The sequence below is a fragment of the Phragmites australis genome, chromosome 1 (assembly GCF_958298935.1).
Source record: "Phragmites australis chromosome 1, lpPhrAust1.1, whole genome shotgun sequence".
In the NCBI taxonomy this organism is placed as follows: domain Eukaryota; kingdom Viridiplantae; phylum Streptophyta; class Magnoliopsida; order Poales; family Poaceae; genus Phragmites; species Phragmites australis.
The window spans coordinates 16465694-16480768 of NC_084921.1; the positions used below are offsets into that span (position 1 = coordinate 16465694).

General features: G+C 41.2%; 2 protein-coding genes across 2 annotated transcripts; both read right to left on the reverse strand.

Annotated features, from left to right (window-relative positions):
• Positions 1-313: 313 nt before the first annotated feature.
• Positions 314-983, reverse strand: LOC133888102 (uncharacterized). Its single transcript, XM_062328225.1, has one exon. The coding sequence runs from the start codon at positions 947-949 to the stop codon at positions 590-592; it is 360 nt and encodes a 119-aa protein (XP_062184209.1). The 5' UTR covers positions 950-983; the 3' UTR covers positions 314-589.
• Positions 984-3920: 2937 nt separating this feature from the next.
• Positions 3921-13704, reverse strand: LOC133911437 (protein GFS12). The gene is made up of 17 exons (XM_062353680.1): positions 13460-13704; positions 13203-13237; positions 12422-12490; positions 10241-12328; positions 9787-10114; positions 9318-9533; positions 9167-9239; positions 8887-9092; positions 8191-8253; positions 7871-8076; positions 7668-7779; positions 7053-7568; positions 5797-6083; positions 5184-5427; positions 5003-5076; positions 4456-4591; positions 3921-4294 (listed from the first exon to the last, which is right to left on the reverse strand). Exons 1-17 carry the CDS (start codon positions 13601-13603, stop codon positions 4139-4141), a joined length of 4953 nt encoding a protein of 1650 aa, XP_062209664.1. The 5' UTR covers positions 13604-13704; the 3' UTR covers positions 3921-4138.
• Between the last annotated feature and the right edge of the window lie 1371 nt (positions 13705-15075).

The following is a 15075-nucleotide window of genomic DNA, read 5'->3' on the forward strand; positions in this document are numbered from 1 at the left end:
AAAAAAGATATTCTCAGAGCATTAATAGCATACATACAGGAGTAGAGTATTACATTCCGTACGAACCAAACCTGTCTAAAACCCCTCGAATATTTACTCCTACTAGCAGCCGATTATCCCGTTCCACCTACATCTCACATACTCGCATTAAATTCACGTACAAGATAGATTCAAAATCATTCCTCGATCGAATCTCAAAAGATCTCTCAGAATCCCCGTTTGAGAAATTCATCCTCGAACAGTACCAATCATCCATACTAACATAGACAAAAGGGCAGAACATATAATGATAGATCTGAAAGGACAACAAAAAGGAACGAGAACATAACCACACCCAGTGGGGATCTTTCCTGAATCCTGCCATCCTTAAGCACAACACGCACATAGAGACAGAGGAAGTCCTTCACACACAGGTACAGACACAGGATACCAAGCACTGATAACCAGCACACAACAAGTGACCACAACCAGAGCAAACCACAAACAAGCTTGTACCACCGCCAACTCCTTCACAACAGCACACTCAGGAAGCTCTACCCAACTTCACGGCTCCCCAACCCACCAACACAGGCGCCCGGTCGCCCGCCTGTCACGGCTTCTTCGCCGCGCCACCAGCACCAGCACTAGCACCAGCACCGTGGATGCCAACCACGCCGCCGCCGCCGGGGGTGAACGGCGAGACACCACCACGACCGCCGACGCCCGGGAAGGCGGTGGAGCCCCCCGGCATCCCGCCGAAGCCGACCTGCGGGGTGACGCCGTTGGGGCCCGGGAAGACCCAGTTGATGGACGGGCCGGGATAGAAGCCGCCGAACCCGAACACGTTCTGGGGCCGGAGAGGCTTCTCCGGCTCGGCGGGGACGTCGCGCGCGCCATGGCACCCCGCGAGGAAGGAGGCGAGCAGGACGACGACGACGCTCGCGCTAGCACCGCTGCTTCTCCTCTCCATGGCTACAGCTCCTGAGCTCCTTGCTCACCGAATGCACAGGCTCGGATTGGCTGTCCAAGAACTGGCTGCTCAGCACCCTCATTTATAAGCTCTAGTGCCGAGAGCTGGTAGCGTAGTGCACTGTGAAGTACAGTACTGAAGCAAGAGCAGGCCGGGCAGGGCATGTTTGGCCTGACTGAAAGGTGGGTCCAATCAATGTTTCTTTGCAGAAAGACCCACATATCAGTGACAGTAACTACACTGGCAACAGAGGACACAGATGGGCCATGTAGCTCCTCTTACCCCTCACCCAAACAGTGCGGTTGTCTTAATAAAACGAAAAAAGCCAAGACTTGACCAACATAAAAATGACTCCACGCAGGGATTAGCAGTACAGCAATTTCATGCTGTATGAACAGCGTATTGGGTGCAGATATCGAGGCACGTAAGGAGAGGAGAAAATGAGGTTTCAGAGCGCAGTAAACGAGCATTCATACCAGGCAGTTACAGACAGCACGCACCAATTTACTTTTACCCACCGCCATCCAACTACCCACATTTAACCTACCATGATCATTTTCAGTACTAGAATCGAAGGGGAGTAAAAGTTAAAAAAATAAGCTAAGAAATAACCTACTCTCGGTTCTCTTTTAAATATCATTTTAATCTTTCACACACAAAATAAGGTTATAATAAATTTTTCCATATATGACATGTTTAACTCTCTCAATTTCTCATATATTTAATGAGTAGCATATAACCTATCAATCCATCACACTTATTAAATTAAAAGTTCACTTTCTAATAGTCTTTAATATAGACACTCTAATAAAACACCCGCTTGAAAACCTAAAATAACATCTATTTAAAACTAAATTAAATTTTTTAAATAAATCTATTTAAGAACAAATATAGTTGCAGCGAATCAAAGGGCAGAAAATGTTAGAATTCAAGGCGTCCAATTCTTCGTGGCAGAACAACGAGCCAATGGAAAATCGACAGGCATTGTGCCAGGAGAACAAGACAGGCAATACGGGAGTACTACAGTAAGTCTCAATAGACAAAGAAAGTTCTCGAACAAAGAGAGATTGCAAATTCCAGTCATCAAATCTCAGTAGCGTTGATCAGGTTCGGTCTGAGAGAATTTGGATAGCAACTAATTTAAAAGAAAAAATGTTAATGATATGTCAGCATTAGCACCATATTTGTTTTCTAGCCATTCTGATGCCATAACTGGGGAACCAAAAATTTTGGCCTAATTCGAGGTGAAGTAAATTCTTAAACCGATCAAATATGTACAGATACATTTGGAACATTAACTTCTAATATTAAGCAACTCTCAATGCAAGTACTCCCTCTATTCGCAAATGTAGATCGTTTTAGTTTTCTCAACTATTCTCTAAATATAAGTCATTTTCGAACTTCTTATGTATTTTTTTTCTCTTTTGTTCTCGTCTTACTCTTATTTAATAAATACTACTATTCTCACAAATAAATGAGTTATCTTTTTCAATGCAGAATAAATGAAGGGCAACAAGATCATTTAATCTACTTTCTTAATCCTTGTGTATAAATTTAAAACGACCTATATTTACAATCGGAGGGAGTATTTATCTCCTTCAGTCTCACATGAATCCTTTTTACAAATTCACTCTCCAATGCAAAGCTTCTTTCCATATTTTACAAAATATGCCACATCTATTTTTCTATTGATTCATATTATATTTGTTTCGTTTTATGAACACATGAGCACGAATATTGACCACCATAATGCATTTCTTAACTTATTTCTTGTGTTGAATTTTATGCTTAGTTTATGTCTTGTAGAAGACACTAACTCTCTTCTTTAATGACATACCATATGATAAAAATCCTTATGCGGCATGATCATTTAGTGGTCTTTTGGAACGGAGGAAAATAGGAGGAAAAACATAGGATTTCAATTCCCATGGATTCAGTCACTGTAGCACCGTTTGGTTTGTAGGAACGCCTCACAGGAGAAGTGAAGGAAAATTTCCTTCGGAGGTGATTTTGGAGGAAATACACAGGAATCAAAACATACACCCCGACCTCATTTTTTTTGGCCGGCTCGCGTAGGAACGAGGCAGTAGGTCGTCATTAGCGCTGAAGAACCAGAGAACAGAGAAGAACAGGGCAAAATCGATCATCATCATCCTCATTAGCCACTGGGCAAGAAGAACAGGAACAAAGAACTGGCAAAAACGAAAAGCACAGAGCTCGCCGCGCCGCCACCCACCACCGCTCGAGCTCGCCGCCGCCGCAGCTCGTCCCTGCTGCAGCTCGCCACCGTTGCCGCAGCTCGCCCGCGCCGCGCCGCTTGAGCTCGCCACCGTCGCAGCTCGCTGGAGCTCGTCGTGAGTGGATAGGAATGAACGGTCCAAAAATGAGCGTCGGAGCGAGTGGATGAGTGCCGGCAAGAAAAATGAGAATGGTTTTGTTTAATGACGATGGTCTTGTGTATTTCAATTCCCATGTACTATTTGCTAGCCCACAAGTCGGTGGAATCAGTGGCTTTCTAGTTTGATGAAATGAACAAATGCATGCTATTGATTACTTAATTGATGATTTTGTTCAAAATAGACTTTAATTAAGAGAGAGATGTTGTTCGACTTAAAACTTCCTCGCTAACAATTCCGGTGTTTTTCCTACGCCTTATCCAAATGACTACCTTGGAAAATTTCCTCAATTTTCCAACTGCACTCCTACCCAATTCGCTTTTCTTATTCTTAGTGTTTTTCAATTCCAACGTTCCAAAGAGCCCTTAATGTCTAAGAAATAAGCCAGGTGGAGCGGAGTGGCCTTATGCAACTATTTGATCTGTTTATACTTCCACTTTTATTAGACTTTTATCAAAAGGGAAGAAGCGTGCGTACCGATTTCGAGAAGTACTAAAAACAAAGCAATGAAGTATGAACATCATTAGACCATCAAGCGAACTATATAAGGAGACACGCTCTTTCAAGAGGGAAGATAAACAAAATTTGAGCTTTTACTCAAAAGATAAAATTTACACATAGTGTATCCTGTACAATATGAATATACTCTAGTACTCTACAGTGGCTGCTGGCAAAATGAAAAACAAAATATGAGCAGGCACCCCTACAAAATTCAACTCGACACAAGGGAGAGAGAAACCACCAAAAATTTAACTCAGCACAGTGGATAGACGATTACCAGTACTAGAAGCACCTAGTGGCAGATTTTGAGAAATCCATCTTCAGTTCCAACCAGGAACAATCTTGACAAAGGAAGCACAGCAATAGTCGAAAGAACAGAAAGGTTTTTGTGTTTCATTCCTCTGTCAGCCGAATACAAGTTCTGAAGTACAAGCTGCTGATGTCCAATCTGCATGGAAGTTTAAGCTGAACAATTACTCTCATGGGAGCCAAATGGAACTCCAACTCATAGCATATGTCAAATTGCTACATGGAGGTACACTGCTGTTGGAAGTAGAAATTTTTTGGAGAGATTAAACAGTGGCGGGTTGTGAAAAGGGTAAGTCTTACCTCACTTGCTGGCTTCGACAGGGAAGTAAGTGCAATTTTGTTTCTTGAAATTGATAGCACATCCTGACCCCAGACAGAAAAGTTGGAGATGCCATCTGAGTGGCTTCTGAAAATGGTAGACTGGGTTGCAAGATTCCTATCACATTTTTCAGCAAAAAAACTTTAAGAATTTTGTGCAAATTCAAAGATAAAAAAAAACTTGTAAGCCATAAGATATACAAGTAATACATATCCAGACATAAAAGAAGAAATAGGCACCTAAATTCGAGTTGAAGAGGACGGTGGGGGTGTACACCCACTCCTTCCACCAACTAAGCTAGGCTTAGTTCCTAATTTGTGCATTTAATGCAATGATTTTACCAATAACCAGTGTTACTAAGGTACAAACTGGAGATATTTAGCAAGAATTATTCCAGAAAACGAAATAGTAGAAGAAAATATTCTTGCACATGAATCTGTCTCAATGCCCGTATACATTAGAAAATAAAAAAGTTTTATCAAAATAGGTAAATAGCATAAACAAGTTATTGTATTAACAGAATAATACCCTCTGAGGTCCCACACTCGAAGAGTCCTGTCAAGTGAGCTTGATACAATTAAGTGATCATCCGGCGCTGCCAGCTTTATGCATAAATGGGAAGAAAACAATATCAGATCAGAAAATGGTGAAATCATCAAGGTTTCCTTGTTACATTTTGTGGTTGAGGGCTAGGGGCGATTTGGCGTACCTTTGTAATGTGTCCATCGTGTGCTCGCCAAACTGCAATGATGTTCCCACTACGCTCATCAAGCAATCGACAGTATCCAGAACTTAGACCTGCTGCTATCCAGGATGATGAAGCCACTGAGCTTCCTTTTCTAAGCTTGTCTGAGCCACATGAGCAAATAGCTGACACAAGTGATGAGAAAGATATTTCAGCCGAATCACTCTTCCATAAATGTAGCTTCTGATCCCGAGAAATGTCAATAAATCTGCATGAGCTCAACCAATGTGCAACCCCATAATTAGCAGACAAATTTGGGGTACTCCGGTAGAAATAGAGTGAAATAACAATGAGATGTGGAGAGAAAGAAACATGTTCTCAATTTTGTACCGCTAATACTTCAAGAAAAACAAATATACAAGGCTTCCAAACTCATATTGCATAATTACTACCAAGTTGATTAAAGAAAATTGTCTACCTATTTTGCTATGGCTTTGCAGCATGGCAACAGACCATGTGCTTCTGGCCATACATGTATTCCCCAATCAAAGAATAGGACCAAATGAAAGATATTTTTCTCAAGATATATTTATAGAGCATAATCAAATCAAACAAATCGATGATGCAAGATGAATACCTGATCGAACCATTTCCCATACCAGCAACAAGTCTACCTTCAGATTCCATATAATGCATAGCGGTATACAAACTACCACGAAATGCATTTGACAATATTCCACCTGAGAGTGCATCCTGACTAAGCATGTTTGCCTGCTCAATAGATGCAGTTTGTAGTGGAAAGTTTGTAGATGACTCGGCATGAGCTGCAATGAGCTTTCCTGTTTGTCCATTCCATATATGAATAGTGCCATCACAAGAAGCCACTCTTCCAGTAATCGACAGGATGCAGATGGAATTGACAACCTACGTAAAAGAGTTGATAAGAAATAAAAAATTTAAACATAACATCATTCACAAGAAGTTACAAAGAGTAGGGCGGTAGGACAATGAGTTCAAACATAAAACAAATGAAAGAGAGTGCAAGCAATCTAATATATGATATGTCAGGCCAAAGCACTAGTCAAAATCTCTATCACATAAGAAGATAAGTCATAAGTTTGTAAAAGATGTAACATGTGACATTTTCGAACATTATTGAAAATATATACATTACAGTTTTGATGTTTTGCACAGCAATAGCTGATCACATATTGTCTTAAACTTTAACTTCTCCATCTCTTGGGTACGATGGAGATTTAGTTGAGGACAAGAAGAAACAATTCAAGTCATCTGCATTGTAACAACAAAGATAATCTTCAACACCCCAAGGCCAACTTTTGTTTTTGCTCTCTTCCCAAAGTTGCTATTTACATTTCAAATCCTCCGTTTTTCATGCCTACTTTGCAAAAATTCGACGTTTTTTTTGTCAAAATTTTGAATGCAAGTTTTTCAGGAAGCTCCGGTCCAAGACTTTAATCCCTGTTGCACAGTGCTACCTTGTGAAATCTAAGTACTTATATTATGAATCCCAGTGAAATCTAAGTACTTATATGAATCCCAGTAAGAAATTGCTATGAAGCTAATTTTTCTCCTAGTGCCATATGCATCTAATGAGTACACATAATTAGTTCTAACTTCTAGGGGATAGTCTTTTTTTCCACAGTATGCACACTTGATCTTTGTGCATCCTATTTTGTCCGGACATAATATAATCTTTATACATTATTGATATTATATTCCTTAAGGGAGCAATAACTTTGCAAAAACAGACCACACTTCAGACAATAAACTAAACATTGGTACACAATGTTTACAGTAAGCTCAGAAAAAGCACAATCATATACCAAGAGAGAAAAAGGTCTTATTAACATTTAACACAGTAAAACAACTGACCTCTTCATGCCCATAATACCCAGACGTGCAGTTCATGTTTGGCAATTCCCACCTCTGGATACTTCCTTTAAAACCAGGGCCAACTCCTCCAGTAAAAACTGTGCACTCATCATCATGGACTGCTAATGAATGCAGAGCCCCGGGGTGAGCACGGGCTGAGTAAAGGACTGAAGCTTTGATCTTCCAGGGAAGTTCATCCCTCACACCACCACTACGTCCAAGAAAATCTGGAGCCCCCCAACTACTATCAGGGCTGGGGAACCAAAACCATGGCTGATTTCCAGAACTTGAAGTAAAGGAATTGTCACTAGATGCCTCATGCTCAAACTTAGATCCTAGCTTAGAAGCTGCACCATTCCAATCACTTTGAGCTATTTCAGATTGTGGCACGGACTGACCTACCCCATTGAAAAGCAGCTTGGTTGGAACAAACTCTGATGAGATATAGTTGCCAGGCCGAAACCTTTGACCTTTTAAATTTTCAGCATTCTTAGAACAGTCACCGAAAGGCTCCCACTATAAAGCGCAGATGGACAAAAATAAGAAGGAAAAAGAGCTCAATAAGAATCTCATCTCAACAATTGGCAGCACAAGAAAGAGCATAGCCTTACGTACCTTCCAATTATACAACCTTTGAAGAGCTTTCTCCAATAGAAACCATGTTGAGCAATACTCCCGAAGCTTCTCTATCCCAACAAGTGATGCCAAGAAAGGATACAGAAACAACCTACAATAGTTTACCTCAATAAGAAAATACATCGAACGTATAAAACTAATTATATTAAAACAAAGAAAAATTCTTTCTAGTTAGCACTTACACAAGATCAATTCTAGATTCCAGTTTAATTGGCTCGCTTTTGTTTCCTTCAGAAATTTTTAATCCTTTTTTAGGAAGGCTAAGGCCAGCTGACTCATGAGAAAAGGCCAGTTCAGCAAAAAGCTCCTTTAGTTGTGGCAAAACATATGTTGAAGTATTCTCTGGTCCAATTCGTTGACAAAGGTCAACAAGTGCAGTGGTGGCCACCTAATTATTACAAAGCAGTTTTGATGGCAAAAAAAATCAGTTGTACAAGTGATACTAATGGAAGAGACTAAGGAGAACTACTAAGGGGATAGTAATGTCAAGAGGAGTTATTGCCTGAATCACACGAAGATCCAAATGAATCTGCATAAGAACCTTTATATGAAGACAGACTTGGTCCTGTAAATGTGGTAGAAGTACAATGGGGAATGAATACATAAATACTACACAATTAAGGGTGAAAATGGATACGATTAAAAAATATTACATATTTAGAAGAGGAACCTGGGCACAAATGAATTTTCCTTGACTAATATGCCAAATATGGCAGCAAGATGTTCCAGTCAATATTGGTATTTACAAGTTATTTACAAGTCAAGCCACATCATCAGTATCTAAATCGATACCAGGATTTGATAACAAAATAGATGATACCAGCAAACACTACCAAATATGATGCATTTGCTAGGCCGAGTTTAGATATACATTAATGATGGGATATTTTGTTCAAATTCATTGGAATCCTGTAATGCATTGATTTAAATTGTGAATTCCTTATTCCGTATTGATTTCTACAACAAAACAAAGTAGCAATTCTATCAATAGATAGTAATCAAAGCTAAGTAAAATCTTACTGGGATCTGGTAATCATTGAAGTTATGCTTAAAGTCAAGTGCTATCTGAATTTGATGTGAACTTAGCTTTGAAAATATGGATTCCAGTTTGGTTCAGCTTCAACCCGATGCAAATTTTATCCATTTTCACCCCCTTGTTATATTCATTTGCTAAACATAGTTTTTGCCAGTGAAATACCTGAAGAAGCTCATTAAGAACAGCTTTGACTGGAAGAACTGACACAAGGCCTTCCAAGGCAGATAAGCTATCTATCAGAGCAAAAGAATTCCAACTGTGCTGTGGCTCGGACTTACTCATCTTTGATGAATCGATACATGAGAATATAACATTCCTAAGCAAGGGAAGGATTTGCTTGACAGTAAAACTTTCTCCAAGAAGTCCACCTATAATGAATAACATCAAGCAGTGATCACAGAACAAACAGTTTCAACATAACAAGAAAGCATTAGCAGGTTACCAATCCTGACCAAAGTATCGATTCCATCGACACATAAACCTTTGCCGAAACAGTTAATTAGTGGTACAACTGTCTGCAGAAAGTGGAGACTCCAATCAGTGATGCATGGTATTAGGGTGGTACACTAATAAAAGTTTCCACTTAGACTTGCCTGATGAACAGTTATTGGTATTCCTAGTTCGTCACTTGAGCCGATCAGAACAGTGGATGCAGCAGAGGCAGTAATCTTGTTAGGTGAATTGTATAAGTTTGTGATCACCAGAGGATGTACCTTCTCAATATAAGTTTGTTTTCCCAATTTCTTCCACAACTCTCGAACAAAAGAGTCTTGAAGGAGGGCAACCTTCAGGTGCGAATATTCTGCTGCCTGTAGCAACCACCAGAAGATAAGGCCCATCAGAAAGAAGAAAGTAGTGCTCCATCAAGGTTATTTATTGTGGTTTTCCCAGCTTCGTGGCAGGGTCCTAAAAAAGTTATAGCCAGCTATTTACGGTTTTCGCGGCAGGGCTCCAAAATAGTTATAGCGAGCTATTTAGAACCATGTGTTCCATAGATAAAAACTTTGAAATCAAGAAAAAACTACATGTGGATATATTTCCTACTGATATATCTTAACTGGCCTGTAAGATCTTCTGTATTATGTGCAGAACGAGCTCCTTAGTTGCTTGGATACTCAAGCAGTTTAGAAATTCTTTAAGCAGAGCCAAGGCCGACTCAGTGTCAACATCTGACAAAGATGATGAAACAAGAGATAGGCAGTAAGGTGCACACATTTCAGCAGCAAATTCTCCCATAGCTTTAAGTGCCCCTTCACTAGCAAGCTTAGCAACATACTTAATGCGCTCCCTAGATGTACACAAAACTTGAAGAGGAGCAAGAAACATATAAGCAGATCGAACTGATGGAGGAAAGTATGGTGACTCAAAAAGGTGCTTTGCTGATGGCCTCCTGCAATAAAAAGACAACATTCATATCAATGTAACAGTTTGTCTTTTAAATTCAAGAAAAACATCACCAGATGACCAGAGTGGTGGGATAGAAACTAGAAACATCAGATGTCGTTGCTGAAGTTACCTTTTCCACTCCCTCTGGATGCATGACTCAACAAGAAGTGTGACATGAGAAGGCAATTGTTGAAGTGCTCCTGGCATTATGCCATTTTCTTTGTATGCAGCTAGCAAGGCAGTATCAAAAAGTGGTCTGTGAAGATAGATTTCTGCCAGCATGCACCCAATAGAAAATACATCATTTGCATGTCGCTCATTAGCTGAATAAGACCCTTGATTCCAGAGCATCAGTTCTTGATAACCCATAGGGGGACCATCATCAGACTCAAAGCATTCAAGAAAGGAACTAAAATCAAAATCAGGTGCCACTGGCAATACACTGTCAGGTTGCAAGATCTGATCTGCAATTTGGTTATTAGTATATTTTGCTGAAGAGCTACAAGTTGAAGTGTCAGCATAATCATATATTGGATTCAAATGGTGTTCAAGCTCTGCAAACAAAGTTGATTGCTCAAATTCTTCCAAACAGTCAATTTCTGAAAGCATATTTGGAGAACCACAGCTATTTAACACTGCATCAGTTGTTGCATTCCTTCGTCCCACACAGCATCTAGAACAAGACTCCATTTTGTTGTGGTAGACTGCGTGAGGTGTGCTAACAAGGCGCTTAGGATGAGGCCTCGTAAAAAGCTGACGTCGCCCGATTGATTTCGGCCTTGATGGATCACTAGGAGGCAACATGACATTTTTGGCTTCAACAGATGCCTCCCCACTAAGTTTATAGCCAAAAGTTATGTCGATCCAATGATGCAGTTGTTGCGAGACTCGATCACCCTCTAAAGCATCCCTGTGCAGACAAATGAAATCCTCTGCGGATGTCGCCCAGGAAGGCAAAGCCAAATCACTCATTTCAGAATGAAGAGAAACGAAAATCCGAGGATCACTATAAAATTCTGGAATGCATTCATCAGGAGTCCATTGGTAAAGCCTTTGCATACTAGATGGGTATTCATTGGGCTCATAGACGGAACGCACAGCTGACCTCAAGATGGTCTTAGGTAACCTCCTTGCTTTGTAACTGCAGACAGCTAGCTCTGAGAGACACTCATCAGAAACATGATGCGGAACCTCAGATGATGAATATGTAAAATCCAACTGTTCATCACCCTTTGCCAACCGCCACTTACTTTTGGTCAGGTCCCTCCAACCATTATCAGAACTTTCATCAGGCATCACTGTGAAATCTATTACCCAAGGCATCACTGTGTGAAAAGCTGGATCACCCCACCTTCTACCAGCTAACTTGTTCAAGACAAGAAGGTATTCATAATTACTCAATTCACCTGCCCACCATTTCTTAAAGTGAGATTGCCAATCCAAGGATGATTGCAGTTTGAAACCAGCATAGATGGCTTTTGAAGAACAGTCCTCCATAGAACAGCATAAATTAGCTGAACATTTAGGATCGGCAAAGCCCAAATTGTGTTTTACAGGACAGGTATCACTTACACTCAGGTAAGGCCATAAGGAATCTGATATCAAGATGTTTGATGGTCTTAGATTGCCATGATGAACTCCTAAATCATGAAGGTATGCCAAAGCAGATATTATCTGGTACATGAGAAATCTAATATGCCAATCTGAGCAGAATGCCTCTGAACTGTAGTGCATGATATTTTCCAAAGTGTATGGAGCCTTTGGATGCAACAAGTAGTAAGAATCAGATGTTTCTAGAACACCTAAAACTGGTAAGATGTTGGGATGCCTCACACAGCCAGAAGTATGTAAGTCATCGAATGCTGAAAATCCAACAAAACTGAGGAAATCTAAACCAGCACTTCCACTAATTTTGTTTTCAGACAACAGATTTAACGAATTAATCACATTCTGTTCAGTTGACAAGTTCAGGTAACTTGTGATGAGCTCTCTAACCTCTGAATTGTGGCCTATGCTGAGATAATGAACAGGAATTAACATGGTAATTGTGCCTATGACCATTTGCTGCTTACAGAAGCCAGAGGGACTTTTATCATCTTCAGTGCATTCTTTGCCAGAAGACGAACCTGCTTGCTCAGTATATCGGTTATCATCATTATATATGCTTTGCTCTGCCGGAGGATCTATATGAATGCCATTCTCCAAGGACTTGTTGTCACTGTAGGGGATGAAAATGTGTTGAATTTTGTATATGTTGATACATCAATTTGGGAGCCTTTTGGAAATAAAGATTCCTTGAAAAGAAAATTACCATTGTTTACTACCAAAAGACGCTTTACCACCATGTAGTCCCACTAACACAAAACCGGAGGTATGCTGCCTGCAACATATACAGCACCACTTCTGAGTAAGGATTAGGGCAAAGGAGATGAAAAAGAAAACTGCACTAAGATGGAAAAGGGACAGATTTCAATGAACCTGAATGCAAGTAACTCTGATAAACACACACAGCATAGAGGTTCAAATGCTTTACCGGCATTTTTTTGAACGGAGCTTTACCAGCATTTGCTATGGTTTTGTTTTATGGATGGGTAATTTGCTATATGGAAAAATAAGAAAATTGCTCACATGATTGATTTGGATGCTTTTTATGAATCAGAATTTCTTGCAAGTCATGTTTAAAGAACTGTCAGTCTGTCATACATTTTATAGCTGTCAAACTGGGATGTCTACTACACAACTGTATTCCAAATGTCACGCCATAAAATCTTCGCATGTTCTTCTATAATATTCAAAATTTAAATAAGAAGTTTCAAATGGCATTGATAGGATAACTGATAAAAAATTATCAGCTACAGCTCAGTTGGAGATTAACTCCTTGTATTGATATGATCATAAATGGTCTAAAGTGTTGAGCTTATCTTTCATACTATGTTGTGACCTCATAACAATGTAACGTTATACACAGGTAACACAGCTACAGTCGAATGATACAATTTTTTCATAATGATATCGACACATATTGCAACAATATCCAAATATCTCCACATGAAAAGGCAAAAACTAAGTAAGCCAAAAATGCTTAGCCTTACCTGCCATTACTTTCCTCGGCTCCGTCAGATGCCATCTGCATCGAAGAGGAAACAAGCATTATGCCCAAACTACAACCAATAGCTCTTCCACGAGCACATGGACCAAACCAAACTAAACAAGGGTTTTAGGGAGAGTTGTCGAAGCCAACTAAATGCCGCCTCGCGACAGCACGCCGCGCGAACTAAAGAGGAAGGCATCAGCTCGCTTTGCGACCGGAGAGAGCACCCAGAAATCGAGAGATGGAGTCGAGGCGGACCTGAACGACGGCGGAGGAGGCGAAGGGGAGAGGGGAGTCGGAGAGGCCGTGGACGAAGGAGAGGCCAGAGCCGGCGAGGTCCGAGAGGACGCGCCGCTCCAGGCAGTCTGGGCACACTGCGCCCGTCTCCGGCGAGCAGACCATCGCCGGCGGCGAGGCCTGGATCGGAGGAGCAGAGGCCGAATTTCGTGTGACGGAAGGCCTGTGCTGTGGACCCCTCGAGGAATGCTGGACTGAATCGGTTTGTGCAGGGTTAGACATGGCCTTGGCCGGGGCGAGTGAGCTGGTCTGGCTCGACCAACTCCACCGAGTCAGACTAGAGGCGCAGCATTCACCGCTCGTCTCCCTTCCGGACGAAGCTGGGCAGAAAAAATTACAGATTTGCCACTTTTAATAAATACTAATTATCTGTTGAGACTAACGTATGGTTCAACCTGAATCTATACAACTAGATCTATGTGGTAAATTGACTGTCACTCCATATTAAAAATGGTAAATATGCAAATCTCTCGGGCACGGGTGCACGGTGATCATTAAAAAACCGAGTGCACGACTATTTTTTTTAGGAAAGTGGCTTGAAGGCCTATATTGCTAATATAAGGATCAGTACATTAGAGCAGACAAACCCTGTGAGGGCCAAATCAACAACAACAAAAAAGAAAGCAAAAATACATTGAAAGCAAGTCGGTCACCAGAAAGAGACCGTCGAAGAAACCAGCCACTTATACCAAGTTGGAGAAGAAGGTCCAATAACCATTAAAAGCCGCATGCCAGAAACCGTTGAACGCACATTAGCAACCTGCTTCACTTCTTGGTAGGTTACAATCTCCGCCATCATTCCCTCTGGTGGCAGGAACGTCAGCCCAAAAGGATTCAGGTGTTGCCAAACACTAGTAGGTAACACCGACAACCCAGAAACAATTCGTGGCACTATTGTAGATGAGAAATCTAGCCAGTGACATAGAAAAACAAGTCCATCATAGGGATATAAAATATAGTAGCCTTAGAGAAGAGCTTGGGCTACGAAAGGCATATATACCACTCACCAACTTTGCCGGAGAGGACATTGTAACCACCAACGCTCGAAATGATGGCCAGGACATCAGAGCTGAGATCCTCAATGAAGAAGCTGGGAGGAAATATATTCTCATACGCACCTTTAGTCGCAAACGAAGCCGCCATAAGGAGCCTGAAGCTCCACCGCCGAAGATGGACAGCGAGCAAACCCTGGAACTAGTAGTTAAACAACTAGCTAACTATCTACATATCACTCAGAGAGAATCAGGTCCCCCTTGCCACCCGACATCGGTGAGGACACCGAAGCCGCTGGATGTGAAGAGAGCAAGAGGAATCGCTAGCGAAGCTCGGGCGCGCGGCTGTCTTTCTTTTTGCCTTTACTGTATTCGCATGGGATCGAGGCTTGTTCGGTGCATGGCGATAGTGATCAAATGGGTTATGAGTAGCGTTATCCAAATGGCCCATGTCAAATAGGTTAGCCCCAAATACAATATTGTAGACATAGTTTAGACACGGTATAATCTAATATCTATTTCATTTGGACCAACATGGTGCGAAGCCTTAGGCCATGCTGGACCACCACCCTGACACGGTGGACC

Coding starts and splice junctions, on each gene's coding strand:
- LOC133888102 (XM_062328225.1), bottom strand. CDS start 949: ATGGAGAGGAGAAGCAGCGGTGCTAGCGCGAGCGTCGTCGTCGTCCTG.
- LOC133911437 (XM_062353680.1), bottom strand. CDS start 13,603: ATGGTCTGCTCGCCGGAGACGGGCGCAGTGTGCCCAGACTGCCTGGAG. Junction 9,534..9,786: donor TAATACAGAAGATCTTACAG/GCCAGTTAAGAT, acceptor TGGTTGCTACAG/GCAGCAGAATATTCGCACCT. Junction 8,254..8,886: donor TTCTTAATGAGCTTCTTCAG/GTATTTCACTGG, acceptor CCACATTTACAG/GACCAAGTCTGTCTTCATAT.